This window comes from Brachyistius frenatus, unplaced genomic scaffold (genome assembly GCF_029030835.1).
Source record: "Brachyistius frenatus isolate BFR_SWC_R1_liver_20210118 unplaced genomic scaffold, ASM2903083v1 Contig_87, whole genome shotgun sequence".
Taxonomy (NCBI): domain Eukaryota; kingdom Metazoa; phylum Chordata; class Actinopteri; family Embiotocidae; genus Brachyistius; species Brachyistius frenatus.
Window position 1 is genome coordinate 576,423 of NW_027210686.1, and position 19,162 is coordinate 595,584.

Sequence of the window (19,162 nt, forward strand, 5' to 3'; positions counted from 1 at the left end):
CCTAAAAGTATTTTCCTTTATGTGTGGTTGTCCAAAACAACATGTTCTTTTGCTTGAAAAGATGGTTTTTACTAATTAAATTTGAATTCCTCTTTTATAAAAGCCCAGAAATCCCCAGGCTAAAAATACCAAAGCTGTGACTTCAGTGTTCTGATTGGTTACAGCCCTGGTCAAAGTGCCCAATTAGCTTTCTGAATTCCTCAAATTAGCTTTCACCTCACTGTTAAGCTCAACATGGTCAAAATGATCTGTGGGTCAGTCTGATAAAAAGAAGATAAGGAAGCGCGATGCCAGCAGGAGAAGCAGCGATTAAAGCGCGGCACTTTGTTAAAGCGTGTCAGTGTGTAAAGAAAAAGGAGTTTGAGCTGGGAGATACAGCATACAGTATAAAAATAAGTGATAATTCCAGCAGATCAAATTTAACATGCAAAGAAGCTCACTGTGTGCATGCAAACACACAAACTGTATTCCATCCAGTACAATAGCCTGTGTGATGATTCAACTTTCTGGCAGTTTCAGTTTGCTTTTGTACTGCTGCATAATCTCCTGAAGCTGCGGGTGAATACATGGCTGGAGTCAAACGGGGGTTGCTGTTGGCAGTGAAACCATCTGCTGGCAAAGCTGACAAACCCACAGGCTCGCTGGATTCATTGTCCCTTCCTTCACAAGCACAACAAGCTTCAAACCTAATTCATTATTTTCACATTGGATTCACATTGAAGTGGCAGGTTTCGCTGCCCCTCTGAGGTCGTGTGGCCCTGTGATGGTGTTTGTATGTTTAAAGGTTGACCTGATCTGTTGATACATCAGTAAAAATGACCACTGAACCAACAGCTGTAAAGATGAGCAGGTGAGACATTCAAATTGGGTGAAATGATCTCCGGAGAGGAGTTGGCACTGTATAATATTATACTTTATCTGAAAATAAGATGAGCAGAAGGTTATTGAGAAAGAGCTATCCATGTGTTTCTATGTTTGTACACTATTAATGTCAGCTACTATTGCGTATAAATGTGTATTTGTAAGTAATCTTGATATACTGTCTTGTTTAAGGTTTAAATAATTCAGAAAATGGTATTTAAAAAAAGATTGATGCCAATATAAATTTATTTTTAAGCTTTTCCAAAGGACCTGCATTTTTATGTGATCCTGTCTGAGAATATGCTCACACTTTCATATTATAAATACATGAAATTTTGAATAATTATGAAAATAAGTATAACAGTCACAATAACATAATAAAACTCACAGTCACAATTAATGATTTAAATTTTAGACTTAGTGGGGAAGATGATGAGAAATCTGTGTTAGTATATATTGTTTTAAATATAATTGTTAAGGACATCCTTTATATAGCAGCATGACCAAATTTAATTTTTTTTTGGATTGATCTCTACACTCAAATAGCTCCTGAAAAACACAGGTGTCACAGTGACTCACTACAGCAGCTACAGTAAGTGTGTTTACATGCACTCTAGAATCACAATTTTAGGTGTGACCCTGCTTTATATAATATTATATAACTAAAAATTGGACAATAGAAACCTGGTTATTCATATTCCTGTATACACAATCTAAATCTAACGCTAAGTGACAGCCCTGTTTCTATTTCTTAACATCTCAAACACTGTCTCCTGTACCAACAAACGATGTTCGGAAACCTGCATCATGCCACAGTATACTAATTTCTACTAGAGTACTCAATACTGGAGAAAACATTTTTAGGATATGATTACATGTGTAAACCAAAACCAAAATATGCCAAAACATGTTTAAAAAGTAGTATGCTATTACCTAATTCTATACCTGGTTTTTGGTGTTTTTTTGTAACCATTACAATCTGAAAAACAAAAGTGACGCTCTGCATAATGTGGCAAAAAAACTCCAGTGTTTAAGAGCAACCTGTACGGTTTCGGAGTTTCAACAAAGTCTCTATAACATTTGGAACTAATATGTGCTTTACAGTATTTTTACTGCAGTTCATGAGACAGTCTAAGTGGTATTGATGCCAGTTTTGTAATTGGCAGTCGAGCTGCAGTCTGACATAGTGCTGACATAATGCTGCATAATGACTGACAGCCTTGTTGAGTGTCAGCATTACAGTGTCATCAGTGAATCCTGCGCTGATCAGCAGATCATTTGGCTCCTCTACACATCACAGTACAGATTTGTAGACATCAATTCCTGTCGACGCGTGCAAACCCATGACATGCTGGCAGCAGTGATCAAACACAGTTTCATGTTTAACCCACAGAAACAAACAGACATACTAAAAGCTGGGTATTTTCTCCAGTGTGTTACAGAGAAGACACGTTAAAGTTAGAGTAATCTACATATGTACATATCCATACACACATGCAGTATGTATTGTACACAAATATCTATACTCTATATTTGAATTACGTGTCAACAACTCTCAAACGTTTCTTTATGTTCGTGTTCAGTGTGGCTGACTTACAGTCTTGTTCAAGTCTTTTCATAACTTGTTTTTGTTTTATTGTTTGTATTCAGGTTTACATAATGACACGGATTTTGCTTGACATATGATACAAGCGATTTTGTCGAACAAAATTTGTACCGTATGCAAATATTTAGTTTTTGCTTGGATTTGAGTTTTTTTTTTTACCACTTCTAAGTCATGACGTACATGTCAGACTGCAGGTCTGTTTTCTATGTTTTGTGCCCATCACGAGGTAGCAGCTGCTGTGAAAGTGTAAACTGTAGCCCCAGTTTGTTCCCCTTCGAGCTGCAGTAACTTTGGTGTGACCCGGACCGATGAGCATTGACAAGTGATGTAATGAACAAGAATTCTTCTTCTTCAGTGGCACAAACAGAGCACATGGTCACTCCTCTAAATGTGCTGTATTAAGATCACTATCTACTTGACAAACCGCACAGAAACACATCTGAGACTTTCTGAGCTAAAGCTCAGGTGGCGTTACCCACAGACTCCTAAAGGCCAGAGCTGAGCCTCGAGGAGATGATCAAAGCTCCACCAGACTTTCCAAATTTTACAAACATAACCATAAAATGGACGTGGCCTCCAGGTCTGGAAAGTGAAGCCTATGCAGAAGTGCCATACAGTACAATACCACTAGGGGCCACTGGGGGTTATCTAATAAAAAGCCTCTGGCCGCTTAGACTCCTTTTCAACTTCTCTCCTGAAATACAAAGTTGATGCATTTTTCAACAGGTAATTAGGGTGTCAGGTGCTAAATTTATACCTTCTGATTACTTTTCTGATGGTTCATCGAAAATCAATCGCATAATTTATTAGATATTAAGCCTCAAAAAGCAGCATATTTGGGAGCGTGTCTGGTTTGATTGACATGCCTGGAGTGCAGTTAGGTTTTCGCTATAGGTGGGTGGGTGTGATGTCCTCAGGTTGCCTGTCAAAATCTAATCAGATCCACCGATCGCTCCTCTCAACTCATTTCAAATATAGTCTGGCTCCAAAAGACACAAGATGGCGACGGCCAAAATTCCAAACTTAAAATGGCAGTTCACAAAGCGATGGGTGACACGTCACAGTAGGTAGCTGCTTGTTTGGGAATGGAAAGTCAGCAGAGGTTCACTGAGCGATGGTCAATCTATCCACTGTCCCCTGAACCACCACCTCACACAATGAAGTCCGGAGGCCACGCCTCCTGCAGTCATTGGTCCCTAACAACTCTGTTGATTTTTTAGAATATGCTGGAAGAGAGGAATTTAAGGTTGTAACTATCCTTTAAGTATGTTAAGACACAGCAGGACATCCAGTAGCAGTTCTATGTTGGTAGTTTGTCTGTTTTCAGTCACAGCCAGCTGACTGTTGGCTGTAAATGGCACATGAGCGAGAACCCCATGCTTTAATGTATCATAAAACAAAAGCAATTTTTTTTTCTCTTCCAGGCTCGCTGGCAACTGCAGTGATTCTCACACCATTTCACCTTCCACCCTTCCTGCTCTACGACTGAGAGAGTGCGTCTGTCCTGACATGAGCAATGTATTATTACCACGATACACTGTTGAGGTGAGTAAGTGATACTTAGTGCGTGTGATGATGGGTCATGGCAGGAAGATGAACAGGTTGGCCCGTGTTAGTCACCAACCACTGTGTGGCTGTCACTCCTGACTGAGTGACTAATGGCAACCCTACAGCGCTGTGTGTGCATGTGTGTGTGTGCATGTGTGTGTGTGCGTGGAGACTAATATTTGGTGTGTATGTGCATATGGTCAAGGTTTGGCCACTGCACACACACAAACACAGCTCAAAGGTTCACATCCATCACATGTGCTGACTCAGTGAAGTAAGGACAGGCCGAGCAGGACATCTCTTCATGTCTGTCCATCCATCTTCACGGACTTCTCATACTTTCAGCCACACTTTCTGTACAACTGCTGTGACATAAGTCATTTAAATTTAAAATTTAAAACATTTCCAACTTCATTTTTTTGATAGAGCTAAATAAAAAAAAAGCTGCTATTTAAATAATGGCTACATATGAAGTCTACCCTAATTAAATAAAGGCCTCTTCTTAGAAAAGGCTTTGTGGAGTATAAGGTGACATCATGTCCTATAATAGCTTCTATGGTCAATTAAATGAAGTGCATATTTCTACATCAAAGGTAAAAGTTGTACTTTATGTTGATAACTTTTTGAAGATGTTCTGGTTTCTAGAGAACACAATGGAAGCACTTTTGAAATAACAACTCACTTCTTGTGATGTGTATAACTACTCTACTGACCAAATGACAACATATTTTTCATTGAAGTAATTTATCGCTTACTGTATTTGTTAATTCAAATATACAACCAGTATATTGCATTTCATGTAGCTGTGGTGCTATTAAAGAGGCTTTTAATTTGAAGCAAACAATTGTTGTTGCCTAATACACAGCTCTGATGTGGTTATCTGTCCTTCATTACATGTTAAGTTTTTCTCATTATGATGATGTAAAACAGAAATCTGTTTCCTTCGAAGCATATTTGTTGTTTTTCTTTAGTTGTATTGAAATGTAATTATAGGGAATGTGTTGGTAGGAAGTGTCAAGTCATGCATGAGGAAGATTGTGTGTTTGCATTCTCCAGGAAACATTATAAAGAAAGGTGTAAAAAACTATTTCAACCAATCACAGCTTCTTTAGAATTTGCAGTATTTTGTGTAGTACTCTTTTTTTTTCTTTATTTTTTTTTATCTTATTGAATCCTCCATTTGGATGAAATGACTGAACACACATCCAAAGTAAAGATTTTTCAATAAACAAACACAGCAACCCTTCGCTAATGAATATTAAATGTTGTGATTGCAAGCATGGCAATCAATCCCTGTGGCAGGGGCACGGGGCTAATGGGGGGGGCAAGGAGGTTGAATGTTATAGGAGCCCCTCCACCACACACACACACACACACACACACACACACACACACACACACACACACACACACACACACACACACACACACACACACACACACACACACACACACACATCATTAGTCTGGATTTCCCTGAAGCCTCCACTGTGTGTGTGCTTGTGGTTTTGTCCACACTGACAGCGCAGGAATTGATGCTTGAAATCCAGTTGAATAATGGTGTGATATCTCATTTCTGACTGCGTGTCCTCAACCTTCAAGGCAGCCCTGGTTTAAAACCAGAAAACTTTAAACATTGAGTTCACAGAGCAGCATAAAATCAGACTAAATGAGTGTAAATGTAACTTTTCTTCAAAGTAATTTTTGCCTGATTGTCACAAGAGTTATTTTCGATTACAATATGTATTATTATCATTACTGTGAACTTTTTACCTTGACTATGAGCTACGACGTGTCAATGCAAATCAGCCTAAAGCAGTTATGCAGATGTGTCAGATTTGTGTTGAATGGACTAAATTACCTGACCAGTTGTTTGCTGTTATTAGATCAATATATTATTGTTTTTTTCTTTATTAGCAAATTTTAAGGGGTGCATTGTAGTGTTATGGATATATTGTTGTATTATTCACATCATTATATTATACAGGCTGCATACTACCACATGTTTCCTCACAAATAAACATGCATTCACCAACAGTCTTTATGTGTTTTGGCATCACTGACAGGTACATTTCATATTATAATTCAGCAGACTCCAGAGTTGGTGAATGTTCTGGCACACTGGACTGAGACACCTCCAATCCAATTCAAATCCAATTGTGAAGTTTTAGTACTTTCTCACCCATGTGTTACTAATTATATTATGTGGGTTTTTGACAACTGAAAAAATACTTTTATTTGCTTCTTATTTGCTAGAGTGCAGCTCTCGTGTCTGTTGATGTTTGCAGCCAACGGTGTCTTGATGTGAGAAGCTACCTGCTCTCCCAGCCTCGTACTGTGAAGCTGCAGTGTTTATGAGTATGAGAGGTCGCGGGGCTTGCATGTGCTTAGCAACGGGGCAGAAACCACGGAGATGGCGGTGTAGCATGCAATGTCATACCAGTAAATAATACTTACATAAATATCTGCACCATAAAATCCATCCTGGTAAACAACACTGCAGAGGATGCAAACACAAACAAACAGACAAACAAATACACAATAAAACAAAAACATCCATATTAGTGCATGTTGACATGCAGGCACTGGGCTAGCTACCAATCAACCCCCATCTCCACAATCCAAAAGAGGGGAAATACAGCAGGCACTTCCTTCTGCTCTTCAATGGGTGATAAGGAGGCTGGCAAGGTCCAAAAATGATCTCACTGGGTTATTTTTTTACAAACAAGCTCGAAGTCAAATCAAAAGTGTGAGACTTACACTGAACATGGTATTTGAACATCCCTGTCTTCCAGAAATGATCTTTCTTTGAAGGAAAAGTAACAACCAGGGACCTGATCTATGAAGCAGGTTCGACATGTCGAGAATATCTTTTCATTATTTGACTTAACTAAATCGAACAAAAGTAATCGCGCTAAACTCCATAAATCAACCCCGCGTTTCCCAATCCTGCTATGAGCATCTTCACATAGAATAAGCAGTGTTTGCTGCATATGACCAATCACAACAAGGACCAGTGGACCAGCAGCACAGCGGCATATTTTACAAAATCAGCAAGCTATAATATTGTAAAAATATAAAGAAGTTAAACACATAATCCAGACTAAAGCCAGCATAGTTGCATCTGACAAATGTAAAAGGACAGTTTGCAAAAAAAAAATTTCAAAAAAAAATCACAAACTGTGTGAATGTGTAAGTTAATTGGCCTCTAATAGCAACGCCCCAAAATGACGACATCTGACTATGATTATGTTCCATTAAATGACTATTGAATGAATATTTAATGGATGTAATATGGAACATCAGGATATCGGTAGTGAGCTGTACATTTGAGATTTTGGACATTCTGTTATTTAGCTTCATCTCTGCAAGCAGTTGAGTCGTGCAAATGTGATTTTTACATCGAGAAAGCACCTTGCAATCGGGATTGTTAGCAGAAAGTAATGAACATGTTAATAACTTTTTTTTTCAAGTTTTAAAATATTGTTAGACAAGAACATTAAAGAAAGTCCAGGTATGTATCTTTGAACAGCCATGGCATCTCTCCTTAACACTATTGTTAACAAGATTGGGTTGCTAAAACAATACATGATGGAGACATCGAATAATAATTTAACTATGATTTGTGTGTTTACAATTTTGTTCCCTGAACTGCAGTGGAATCCCGTGTCTCATGATATGAAAGCCCTGTAGAACAATTACTGCTAAATAAAACCACAAAACACAGCAAGAAAAAAAAAAACGTATGTGCATTGTTTGCATGTTTGTGAGAGAAGAAACATTACTCATGTAGCGTCCAATAAAGCGAGCAGGTTGTAGATGTCAGCAGTACCTTATGATGGAATGTCATTTAACATGAAGAGCTCCTCAGAGGGCCGAGCTTCCAGTTTCACATCTTTGTGGTTTCTGCGATAATCAATAACTTCTTAAATGTCAAGGTGACCCAGAGCGCCAGGTCTCTCATTAAAATGTACTCTGTGGGAATCCTACATGCACATATTGGCTTATTGATGCTATAGGCTGTCACGCCAAGTTCCCTTAAAGACATGAGGGAACATTTTATGAACCCACGCACAGACACGAAGCAAACTCGATTTCCGAGCTCTGTCACAGTATTTATTTGGAGGCGGCGCATCGCCACTCGAGACAGGCAGTTTTAATAAAAGTACATCACAGGCCACATTAATAATTCACCATCCAACTGCCACCAGGGCAATTAAGTGATGCAGCAGCGTTAATGAAAGTACAATCTATAGCACATATCTCTTTGTCAGGACCATGCCCGAGTGTTCACCCAAACACCTATCTCCCCCATCGACGCTTCATCTGCTGCAGGAGAAAATCACAGTGACAGCGTTGTTGGAAGGTGGACGTACTCATCCCTCCAACAGAAAGCCCTTCGTAAAACAAGAGCAGCCACAGATCTGCTTTAAACAATCTGTGTTAAGTGGAGGCTTTTAGAAGTTATTTCAATTTCAGAAACAATAAATATATCATATTTTTTTGAATATTGCCCTATAGTGAAAAGAGAAAAAAACAGTTATTAGAAACATGCAGACCTTTGCCTCTAATTCTGGAGTCTGATATAATTTTCAGTTCACTTTTGTTCTAATGCAAGTACAAACTAAACACTCTTGTGGAAGGAGGTGATCCACCAAGAGTCAGTAGCGCTGCTCTCACTTTCTACTTGTATTATAAATACTGGGATCTACATCTATTTAATTTTCTGTCTATTAAAAAAAAATAAAAAATTCAATCACATTTAAGCTACTGTCATTGAAACTCAGCACTTCTTGCTTTGATGTTTTCACATTAAAACTCCTTTCAGAGGCTCAAATAGCATAATCCCTCCTTTCACTGGTAGGCTTTTAATTTGAAGCACCTGCTGGGTTTTATTGACAAAGCAAAGCAGACACTAAAATAATGAATTAATTAAAACACAGCGATGCCCTCGAAACATTCATGCTGAATTTAGATGTGAGCCCCCCAACCCCCATTGTTTCTTCTGTTTCTTTATCTACAAGTTTCAAAGATTGTGAAGTGCACGTTCTGTACATACATTAAAATAACTCCATAAGAAGATTTATAAAGACATGGTTAATATACCATTGTATTCATTTGCAATTTTTGAAATTCTGCAAGCACTGCTGTTCGAGAAATTAGTCAACATAATAATTGTGGACCATTGCTTTAAATAATCCAATAATGGTTACAATTTTCATGTGCTGTCAAATTTGTATAAAATAGCACCAAAAAAAAAAATGGATGTGATGCCTATTGGTCCCTTTCAGGTTGAGATTGTGTAGTGCGTTTTCCTACCTATTAGAAGGCGCAATTAAAATGTTAGCGTTAATGGAACAGTTTTTGTATTGCTAAAAATAAAATGCAACAAAGTCCAATGGAAACAAACTTAGTTTAGAAATGATGACGTACATGAGGCATGAGACCTAAACATTACTCGAGCTTCCTCTGCACTGGAGAGATGAAAAATAAAGACAGGTTTGGAGCGATATGGAGACGGTAACCTCCATCAAGTTATTACATGATTAAAGCTATTTGAATACCATCCTGTCGTTGCACTCTGTTCTCCCATTGTTTAATGGCCACCAGACTAGAGATGGAAACCTGAGTGTGAGAAATAAAAATCCAGCCTGCCCCAATTCTTAAATTGACTCCCAGCCAGCCTCCTTAGTGTCCATTTGCTTGCAGCCATAAAGAACAAAATAAATAACAAGACCCAACAGAATAATGGCAAATCAGATCTGACTGCCCACAGTACAGAGCTGTGCTTGGCACATCTCCAGGCATTCAGCCACGGATGGGTCAGCAAGAACTGCTGCCGGGCCTGGAAAGATGTTTTTTCTTTTTTTTGGCAACTCCAAAAGTTGACACAAAGAGGAGAACCTCCCATTGCACCGTGAACACAGTCTCGCTCAGTGACACCACAGTACAAGGCCGAATTGACAGTCATTTCCCATGAGTTCGTGCAAAGGCACATGTCTTGGAGCATGCCTGTAGGTTGATTCAGCATGCTGTGGAAGTGGGGGAGCGTGTTATTGCTATGAGGTGAGGTTGGCATGCACCTCTGTGCTGACTCTGTGCACAGATTCCAGACTTGCCATTGGGTGAGGGAAAGAGAGAAAACCAAAGAGGAAGAAAGGACAACAGGACAAGAGCAAGAAAGGATGCTCACCCTCCGTATGCTGGAATGTGGGGAGGTGGAGCAGCCGCCCTGAATGTGTTGTACACGGTCCGTCCTCGACCTCGTAGGTGGGCTCCTCTGTATGCTGCTGCTGCACTGGCTGCTGGGTAGGGAAAACCTGGTACTGGAGAAAAAGAATAGGAAATGGTGAAAACATTCCCCGCTGTCAAAAAATTTCCTGAAAATGTTTGTTTAGTCATGTTATTTAAGCAGTGTTATTTCAACAAGTAGTTCCGACCTAGAGATGTGATTGGTCAGCTGTATATTTGGAAAATCATTATGGCATCACACTCTGTTCATCATTAGAAATATCACTCTACCTCCTCAATAGCAATATATAATTGGAATTGAATTTCATATATGTAATATAATGTAGTTTCTACTTGTTATAGTTCTATTAAATGACCCATTTGGTAAAATTGGGTCTGTTTTGGTCCTTTTTGGTCGCTCCGAGCACCCGTACCGTAACACCACGGAGAGTTGCACACAATCCGAGCAACAGCTAGCTGGACCGGTTTGGATTTAACACATGCCACGGTGCAAATATCTTAAAAAAAAACATGGGTTCATTGATTTAATCTTCAGCAGATTTCTTAGTTCCAACCAGACTGAGCTAGCTGAGCAGTTCAGTGTTTCTATGTGCTGCATTTATTCAGTTTGAGAAATTATCTCTAGACACGGACTACAAAGCCTCTCTGTTGCTAGGGTCGTTACTAAGGGTCGGTCTAGTTCATAGAGTAGTAAACATTGCATACATTCCATAAGCGTCTACTGATGCAACTGATTATTTTTACCTGTTCTTAGTCATACCCCATGTATTGCCATGGAAACGGACATCACACTAACAAAACGTATTATATTTTGAGAGTGAATTGCCCCACAAGATGAATACATTTTGATTCCATATTTCATTTAGTTGGTAACTTTGCAATATTGCAGTATTGCGCTTCAGTCCTGACCGCATTACTGTTGTGCCAATAATGACATTAAAGCACACCCTCTCATGTAATATTGCTTAATTCTGCCTATAGAATAACACAAAGAGCTCTACATCTGCAGTTGATATTCGCTCCAGAATCCTGAAGAGAATGTGTAAAGTGTTCTCCCATTACAAGCTGTTGTGGAAAATGTGAGCGAAGAAAAAAACTTAAAGAGAAAAAAAGAATAAAGAGAGAGTGGCAGTGGAGTGGAGCTATTGCAGTGGTATTGTTATTAACTTATCATTAATCTTAATGGGCGACGACTGACACAAAGCTTAATTTGAGAGCTGGGGTGGGTGAAGGTTGAGAAGGAGATCGAGGTGCCATTTCCAACCCTAATTATACATCTCTTCAAAAAGGATATCTAATAAAATGCTAATAGAAACAGTGAATCATTCATTGACCTGATGAAAAATTGAAGGTTTGAGTCAAAGGATAAGACTTTCTCAAAGAGAGACAAGGAGAGGTGTGTGGCTGGTAATTGTTCCTATTCATCTTTTGTCACCTTGATTTTATGACTGAGTGGCCTGGCGACCCTTAAAGTTAAACTGATGAGTCTTCCTGACATTACTTCACTCTCCTGTTAATATGGGCTTAATGCAGGGGTGGGCAAACTATGGCCCGCGGGCCATATCCGGCCCGTTGGTCTTTTTAATCCGGCCCACCGAAGATTGGTACAGAATTGCCCAAATCAAATCATATCCTAATTATGACTGCATTCATTTGACCTTGTCCTGTAATACCTGGCGGTCCACCAGGTGGCGCACTAGGCGCAGTGATACATTGACTTGATTTTGCGGAGGCCGGGCTGCTCTCTGTTGTTACTCTGCTGCTGCTCTGAACACATCTGCAACAATGAACGGGCCAAAGAAAAGAAAAGTCGACAGCGAGCGCCGAGTGTTTCATAAGGAACGGACGACTAAATACTTTTTCACTGAAGTCCGGTCGAAGGCTGTGTGTCTGATTTACCAAGAAACCATTACGGTTTTAAAGGAATACAACATCAGCTGTCACTTTTCCACCAAGCATGCTAATTGCGTTTACAACCAGTCAACGCAGGAACGGACGGCGACCGCTCGGAGGTCGGCAGGTAGTTTGCAGGCTCAGCAAAACACCTTCATCTGACAAACTGCCATCCAAGAATCAAGCACGAAGGCAAGCTATTTGCTGGCATTCAAATTAGCAAAGACCAGCAAGCCTTTCTCCGAAGGGGAGTTTCTCAAAGAGTGCTGGTAGAGACAGCAGGTATCTGGTGTCCTGAGAGCAAGAACAAATTAGAAAACATGAGCTCATCACGCAGGACGGTGACTCGCCGTGTTGAGATGATTGACGAAGACTTGGCTAGCAAGCTAAACAAAAAAGCGGAGTCATTTACATGATATTTCTTGGCACTGGACAAAAGTAATGACATAAAGGACACCGCTCAGCTTTTAATGTTTATCAGAGGGATTAATGACAAGTTTGAGATAACGGAGGAGTTTTTGGCCGTGGAATCCCTGAAGGGGAAAACGCGGGGAGAGGACTCGTATGACGGCGTGTCGGGGGTCATCGAGAGGCTCCAGCTACCTCGGAGTAGCTCGCCAACGTTACCACAGACGGATCGACAAATCTGACTGGAAAAAACATCGGGTTGCTCAAAAGAATCCAGGAGAGGGTGAAAGAGGACAACCCTGAGCAGGAGGACATTTTCTTACACTGTGTAAATCCGTCCTGCAGCTCGACCACGTAGTGAAGCCAGTTGTAGAAGTGGTGAACTTTGTTGGAGCGAGGAGACTTCACCGTCGTCAGGTTATTAAGTTTCTTGAAGAAACTGACTCTGATCACCAGGACTTGCTTCACCACTCCAACGTCCGCTGGTTGAGTTTGGGGAAAGTATGTCAACGAGTGTTGGAGCTCAAACAGGAGATTATCTCATTTTTGGAGCTACTTGAGAAAGCTGACGATGTTCCTGAGCTGAGTGACACAGATTGTCTTTGTGATTTATCTTTTGCTGAGGACGTACTGACACACATGAATGAGCTGAACGTGAAGCTACAAGGGAAAGACCAGTTTGTCCATGAAATGTACACAAACGTCAGAACCTTCAAAACCAAGCTAGCTTTATTCTCAAAGCAAATGTCAAACAAGTCATTTGCTCATTTCCCCACACTGGCTACGCTGAAAGACGTCCTCGACATGAAGACATACAGGAAATCACTGGACGACCTGCACGGAGGATTCTGCCATCGGTTCTCTGATTTTGGAAAAATTGACATGTCCCTTCAGCTGGTGTCGTGTCCCTTCAGCTGGTGTCATGTCCCTTCAGCTGGTGTCGTGTCCCTTCAGCTGGTGTCATGTCCCTCCAGCTGGTGTCCTGTCCCTTCAGCTGGTGTCATGTCCCTTCAGCTGGTGTCGTGTCCCTTCAGCTGGTGTCTTGTCCCTCCAGCTGGTGTCCTGTCCCTTCACACAAGACCCTGAAACGGCGCCACAGGAGTTTCAGTGTGAACTGATTGATCTCCAATGTGACACCGTCTTCAAGGAGAAGTTCAACTCTCTTAAACTGGATGAGTTTTATGCTTCATTAAGCGCAGCCAAATTTCCAAACATCCAGAAGATGTCCCAGAAGATGCTGGTGTTGTTTGTCTCTACTGTGTGTGAACAGACTTTTAGTGTGATGAACACCAACAAAGCACCTCACAGATCCCAGTTGAGTGATGAACACCTCAGATCTGTTCTGAGAACACAACAAAACTAACACCAGACTTCGATGCTCTGACAAAGAAGGTGATCAACAACACTGTTCCCACTAAAAGTGAATGTACGTATTAACACTGTAATGCCTTTTTTATGTTTATGTTTGATATGTATGCATCTGGTGCTGGCCCGGCCCGTCTGTCAAATTTTAAAAGTCAATGTGGCCCCTGAGCCAAAAAGTTTGCCCGCCCCTGTCTTAATGAATAGAGAACAACTTGGAACTTATTATGTTTCACAATATGAGTCTATTGATATCGTAAAAGATTAGCAGCCTTTTTTTGGGCACTAAACAGTCAATAAGCAGTTTTTATTTCCTATGTGTTTGATTCTGTTAATGTCAGAACTGGTTTTACGTCCTTTGGGGAAACTTCATGCCATGTCTTTTGACTTCTTGTGTTGTTTGGCAAGCCCAAGTTGGGTTTCAAGGCCTCATAAGCAAATTGGGAGTAGTAATGCAAGTCAAAATGTTGACCGTATGAACAGATATCTTTCTAACCTAAAGTGTTCATACCACAAACACTACAACAACAATATTCATCATTTGTGCTTTAAGGTCCTTCGTGTGTAACAGAGTGCTTGTCAGATCATCTAATGTCTGGTTCTACTCCACGAGAGACAATAAAGATGTTCGGTTTGGACAATTGGGTTGGACAATCGGTGGCAAAGCATCAAACAGACCTGCTGGTCCACTATAGCAAAACGTGAAATAGCCATGTTTTAGCGTTTCTAGGCATTGAGGTTCGAATCCAGAAGGTGACAACGTTATTGTTGAGTTGTTTTTTTGTTTCCTAACCCCAACCATGTTCTTTCTGCTAATGCCAAGCATGTGTTTTGTCCCTAACCCCAACCGTGTGCATAATTAGTAACCCCAACCATGTGTTTTAGCAAATAGTCTAATTTTCCTGTAAATCACATGACTGCACGTATACTAGACTTCAGTTTTTTTCAACTTTACGAAAATATGTAACTGTCACGCCTAGACAACAAAAGCGTGGCTATTTCACGTTTTGCTGTAGTGGACCGGCTTGTCTATTTCACGTTGTGTCTTGATACTGGGTTGCAACATTATAGTGGATGACAACTGATGTTGGATACCTCGCCGATAAACTCGCCGCTCTGAATAATTTTTTTTACATTCTTTTGTGTAACATGACAAATTCAGTGTGTCCATGACTTTGACCAATATAGGTACACAGAGCTCTCTTCCACTCACAACTGTAAACATGGCAAAGCAAAAGATTGGTTAAGCAACACGTAACTGTCCTCTCTGTTTGACCCAAAGACAGTTTCAACCATATTTCCGCCCTTCATTCTGGTAGTTGGTCCCTGACATCACACAGGTCGTTAAAGACAACAATTAGTGTGGTCATGAGTGACTAGTCAGAATATGTATAAAATGTATCCAGAATTTATTCTGGACAACACCTTTTCTGAAGAAAACAGACCTTAAAAGTGACCACCAATAACCACTCTGTACGACATTATGACCATCTTTTTTCAGTAATAGGGGAAAGAGTACAGTGTGGTTCATGAGAGTTATTTTCTCCTAATGTACCGAGCCCCCCACTACACTAAGTGTCCCCGTGTCCTTCGTTTTACAGGATGCTAATCGCACCTCTGCCTGCTGTGATTTTTAATACAAAGGCTCATCACCTTCCCACAAAGTTATCTCTCATCACAGAAGCATCTGTTGGACTATTTGTTGTAAACATTTCCATGGATCCATGTATGCTTACAATACTGATTACTGTCTTTCGCGTTGGTTTTCTATTTTAATTAATTTTGTAAATGAATATGCTTATCACTTGATAAGCCAACCAATAGTTTTCCACCTTTAACGAGAAAATGATGAACTACAAAATATTACAAATATTAGTATTGGTATTGTGCTACGTTAAAAATATTAACTCCAAGAAAATGGGTTGAGCACGAGTACGTTGGCATCTCTGCATCTTTATATCCAAAGAAGCTGAACAGTTTCAGGAATTCAATTTATTAAAGCAAGCAAGCAAATTCTAAGGATATATTTTGTTATTACAGTGTTGACAGCGAACAAAAGGAAAATGCTGCAGTAATTTGCTGGGTCTTAAATATTGTCTTGGGAATTTAAATTTGCTCAGCTGTCAAAACATTAACACATTATCCACAGGGACAGGTCCTCTATCCTGAATGGTTGTGATCAGCCTGATATGAACATATTAGTATTATAGAACAAATTGTTAATACAGAGGAAACCTGAAACTCTGTATATGTGCGCATACACACAAAACACATGCACACATGGCCCAATAGCATTTTGGGCACTTGAAAGGTGAAACAAAGGTAAATCAATACAAAGCCATTTTATAATTAAAAGAGTGTGGGGGTGAATTAGGCAAATGACTGTGGAAAAAATTGAAAATATTGATTCTAATTTACAAAATATATTTCATACCTTTTATGTCCTTGCAGAAATGGACAATTCGATTTCCTTTCTCTTGCCCTTTACTTTCCTTCATTCCTCCTCTCCTCTGTCTCACTCTTTATCTGTCTTTGCTCCTCTTATCACAAAATCCAGGTATTTTTTTCACCTTAATGACCATGGTTAATGACAGGGTGCGGGGGCTGGGCAGTGATTAGGGGCTGAGGGAAGTGAACATTGGCATGGCCAAGATTGAAGATGGCTTGCGAGTGGCACTGGGAGCTGCAGAATGTGTTTTTGTTTGCAGCAGAGAGATGACAGTCTGATGTTTGTGCGACTCAGCATATAGTTCTCAGGCTATAAACAGACTTTGCCTGGTTGCATGTTGCTTGTGGAAGGAAATCAGAGGAGGAAGAGGTGACAAGGGTTAAAATAAGGGGATGTTGAAGAAACTGAAGAACAAAAAGAGTGAGGAGGAGGAAGATAACAACAGAGGAGAGCGTGACGGATGGAGAAGGGCATGTCCTCCTACCTGCATAGAATTCTGGGCTGTAGACAGCGCTGACCACTGGATTTAACTTCCAGCCTGAAAGAAGACAGATAGCAAGACAAAGGAAAAGATAAATAGGAAGAGAGAAAGACAGAATAGGGAATAATGTATTATTTTTGTTAGTTATCAAATGTGATGTATGTTCTGACTGAACTTTAAACTCCCTTTGACTTTATTTAGATATCTAGGATGAACTACGGTCAAATGAAGGCTAATCAGCTCATACAGCTAATCAAAAGTTGAACATAGTTTTTAAAAATTCCCCAGCAACACAAAATGTTCTCCTGGGGGTGTGAGTGTCTTGCAAAAGACAGATAAAAAAAAAAAAATCTGCCTTTTGGAGGATGTAACATCCTAATTTGTAGACCCGGTGGCCTTTTAAAAAAAATCCTGATCCTGAATCTATTTGACCAAATTTCAATCCAGTTGTTTTGCTTTTGTTTGTTATTAGTTCAACATTCAGCACACACATGAATTGAATATATAAAAAAGGCAACCCACAAGTTCAAAAGGTTCAAAGTTCAGCCGAGCTTGTTGTATAACGCAGGCGTTGAAGAAACTAATACTGTATGTTGTACCTGCTACAACAAGCTGTATTATCTGCTGTTTTGCAAGTAATAGAATTCAAATTAATACAATAAATTATTGGGCAAATTAAAAGTTTGACATATCAGTACTATATCAAAACTATTCAACATTTTTTTACAGTTCATAATGTTGGAAATAGGAATGTCTAAAGTAAAGTTGATGTCGATGTTGAGTCATGTCACATAAAGCTATGGATGTAAAACTCATAGTGGCCTTATGACAGGGATCATCAAAAGTCATGGATAAATGTTACATCCATTTTAGCCATAGCAGCACTAGTCAGCCTCCTCTTTGAATGTGCCACCTCAGAAACCTTTTAAAAACAGGTACGGCTTGGTCCTGGTACAGGAAGACTTTATATATCAAGTAGTGCCATGCATATGAATGTAAAAACACTTAATTTATGGAGATGATATTTTTCAAAATGTGCAGTGTTTGGCTTTGAAACATTTATTTGGTGTAATGGTAAAAAAAGCTCGTTGCTGCTCTCATGGGACCAGCGAGTTCCTGCAGCTGACTTTAGTCTTCCACATGCCCTCTTCAAACTGTAGCTAATGAAAGGTTCGTTTCTAGTGTCCTTGTCAATGCAGTGTCCCCTCAAGCTGTGACTGGCAAAGCACCAGTCAACCATTGCTGTTTGTACAGCCTCTCCAATCTGAGCCTGTGAAGCTCAGGAACTCCTTCAGAGTTGTCACAGGTCTCTGGATTGCCTCCCTTAAGAGTCTCCCTCTTGCTTGTTCAATCAGTTTTTAAGGGTGGTCTGTTCGCATCAAATTTACAACTGAGCCATACTCTTTCTCCTTCTTAATGATTGTTGTTTGTCTACATGGCGGAGATTTTACCATGACACTGACTGCTCAATATACCACGCGTACAACATGCATAATACAATCAAGGTTTACAAAACACATAAATAATGAAAAAATGACATTATAATTTAAATCCTATAATATGTTGCACAATCATGCCCTCACTCAAATTTTTGTAAATGTGCCCTTCAGTGTGTGTAAATTCTGTTCTTTCCTAAGAATAAATCCGAAGAGAAAACTTTGGACAATCTTTGTGAAAACCACCTAAGTGGGTTTAAAGTAGAAATTTTGTCTAAATAACATCTGCTGAATGAGGCCCATTGACTTGGCCTTACCATTTGCATATGGGTTGACAGTCTTCTTATTTGTCATTACTCGGGCTGTTGCATTGTTGACCTACAGCAGGTAAAGAGAGAGCTCCATGAGTTATGATACTTACACATCGATAGTCCATTACTTGAAGAGTAAATCTGCATGCATATATTGTCCTAATGTTGTAAACAAAGAAAGCAGTTCACTGTATCACGGCAAACACCCATGTCATTTTTGTGTTTTCCAAATTGCATTCAGAAACACTTAAAAATACATCCAAAACAAATCAGTTGCCTTTCTCATTTGCATATGTTCTGTTTTATGACACTTTCCAGCATGCTCTCCCCAATATAGTGACATTTCAATAACATACAGACAAAAGTAAAGAAACAACAGATGCACTGTCAAAATGGTGTTTTGTAAATGTACAGATGCATGCGGTGGGGAGGAAGAGAAGAAAAAACAGACAAAGAAAATGTCATTGGGGAAGGGAAGAAGAGAATATGTTGGTAGCATTATGCAACATCCAGTCAACCTTAAAATGTGAGAAGAACTGTTGTGACGAAAGCAAC

General features: G+C 39.8%; 1 protein-coding gene across 14 annotated transcripts in view; it reads right to left on the bottom strand.

The window, feature by feature from the left end:
• LOC138627515 (RNA binding protein fox-1 homolog 1-like) overlaps positions 1-19,162 on the bottom strand; it is a 298,993-nt gene that overhangs the window by 21,097 nt on the left and 258,734 nt on the right. For 10 of the 14 annotated variants that reach the window (XM_069709919.1, XM_069709911.1, XM_069709909.1 and 7 more), the window contains 4 exons: positions 18,614-18,674; positions 16,864-16,917; positions 10,209-10,341; positions 6,473-6,512 (listed from right to left, as the gene is read on the bottom strand). In XM_069709919.1, coding sequence (XP_069566020.1) covers positions 6,473-6,512; positions 10,209-10,341; positions 16,864-16,917; positions 18,614-18,674 — 288 coding nt within the window. The remainder of the gene's footprint in view (positions 1-6,472; positions 6,513-10,208; positions 10,342-16,863; positions 16,918-18,613; positions 18,675-19,162) is intronic. The other 4 variants (XM_069709913.1, XM_069709916.1, XM_069709914.1 and 1 more) reach the window with 1 other exon arrangement.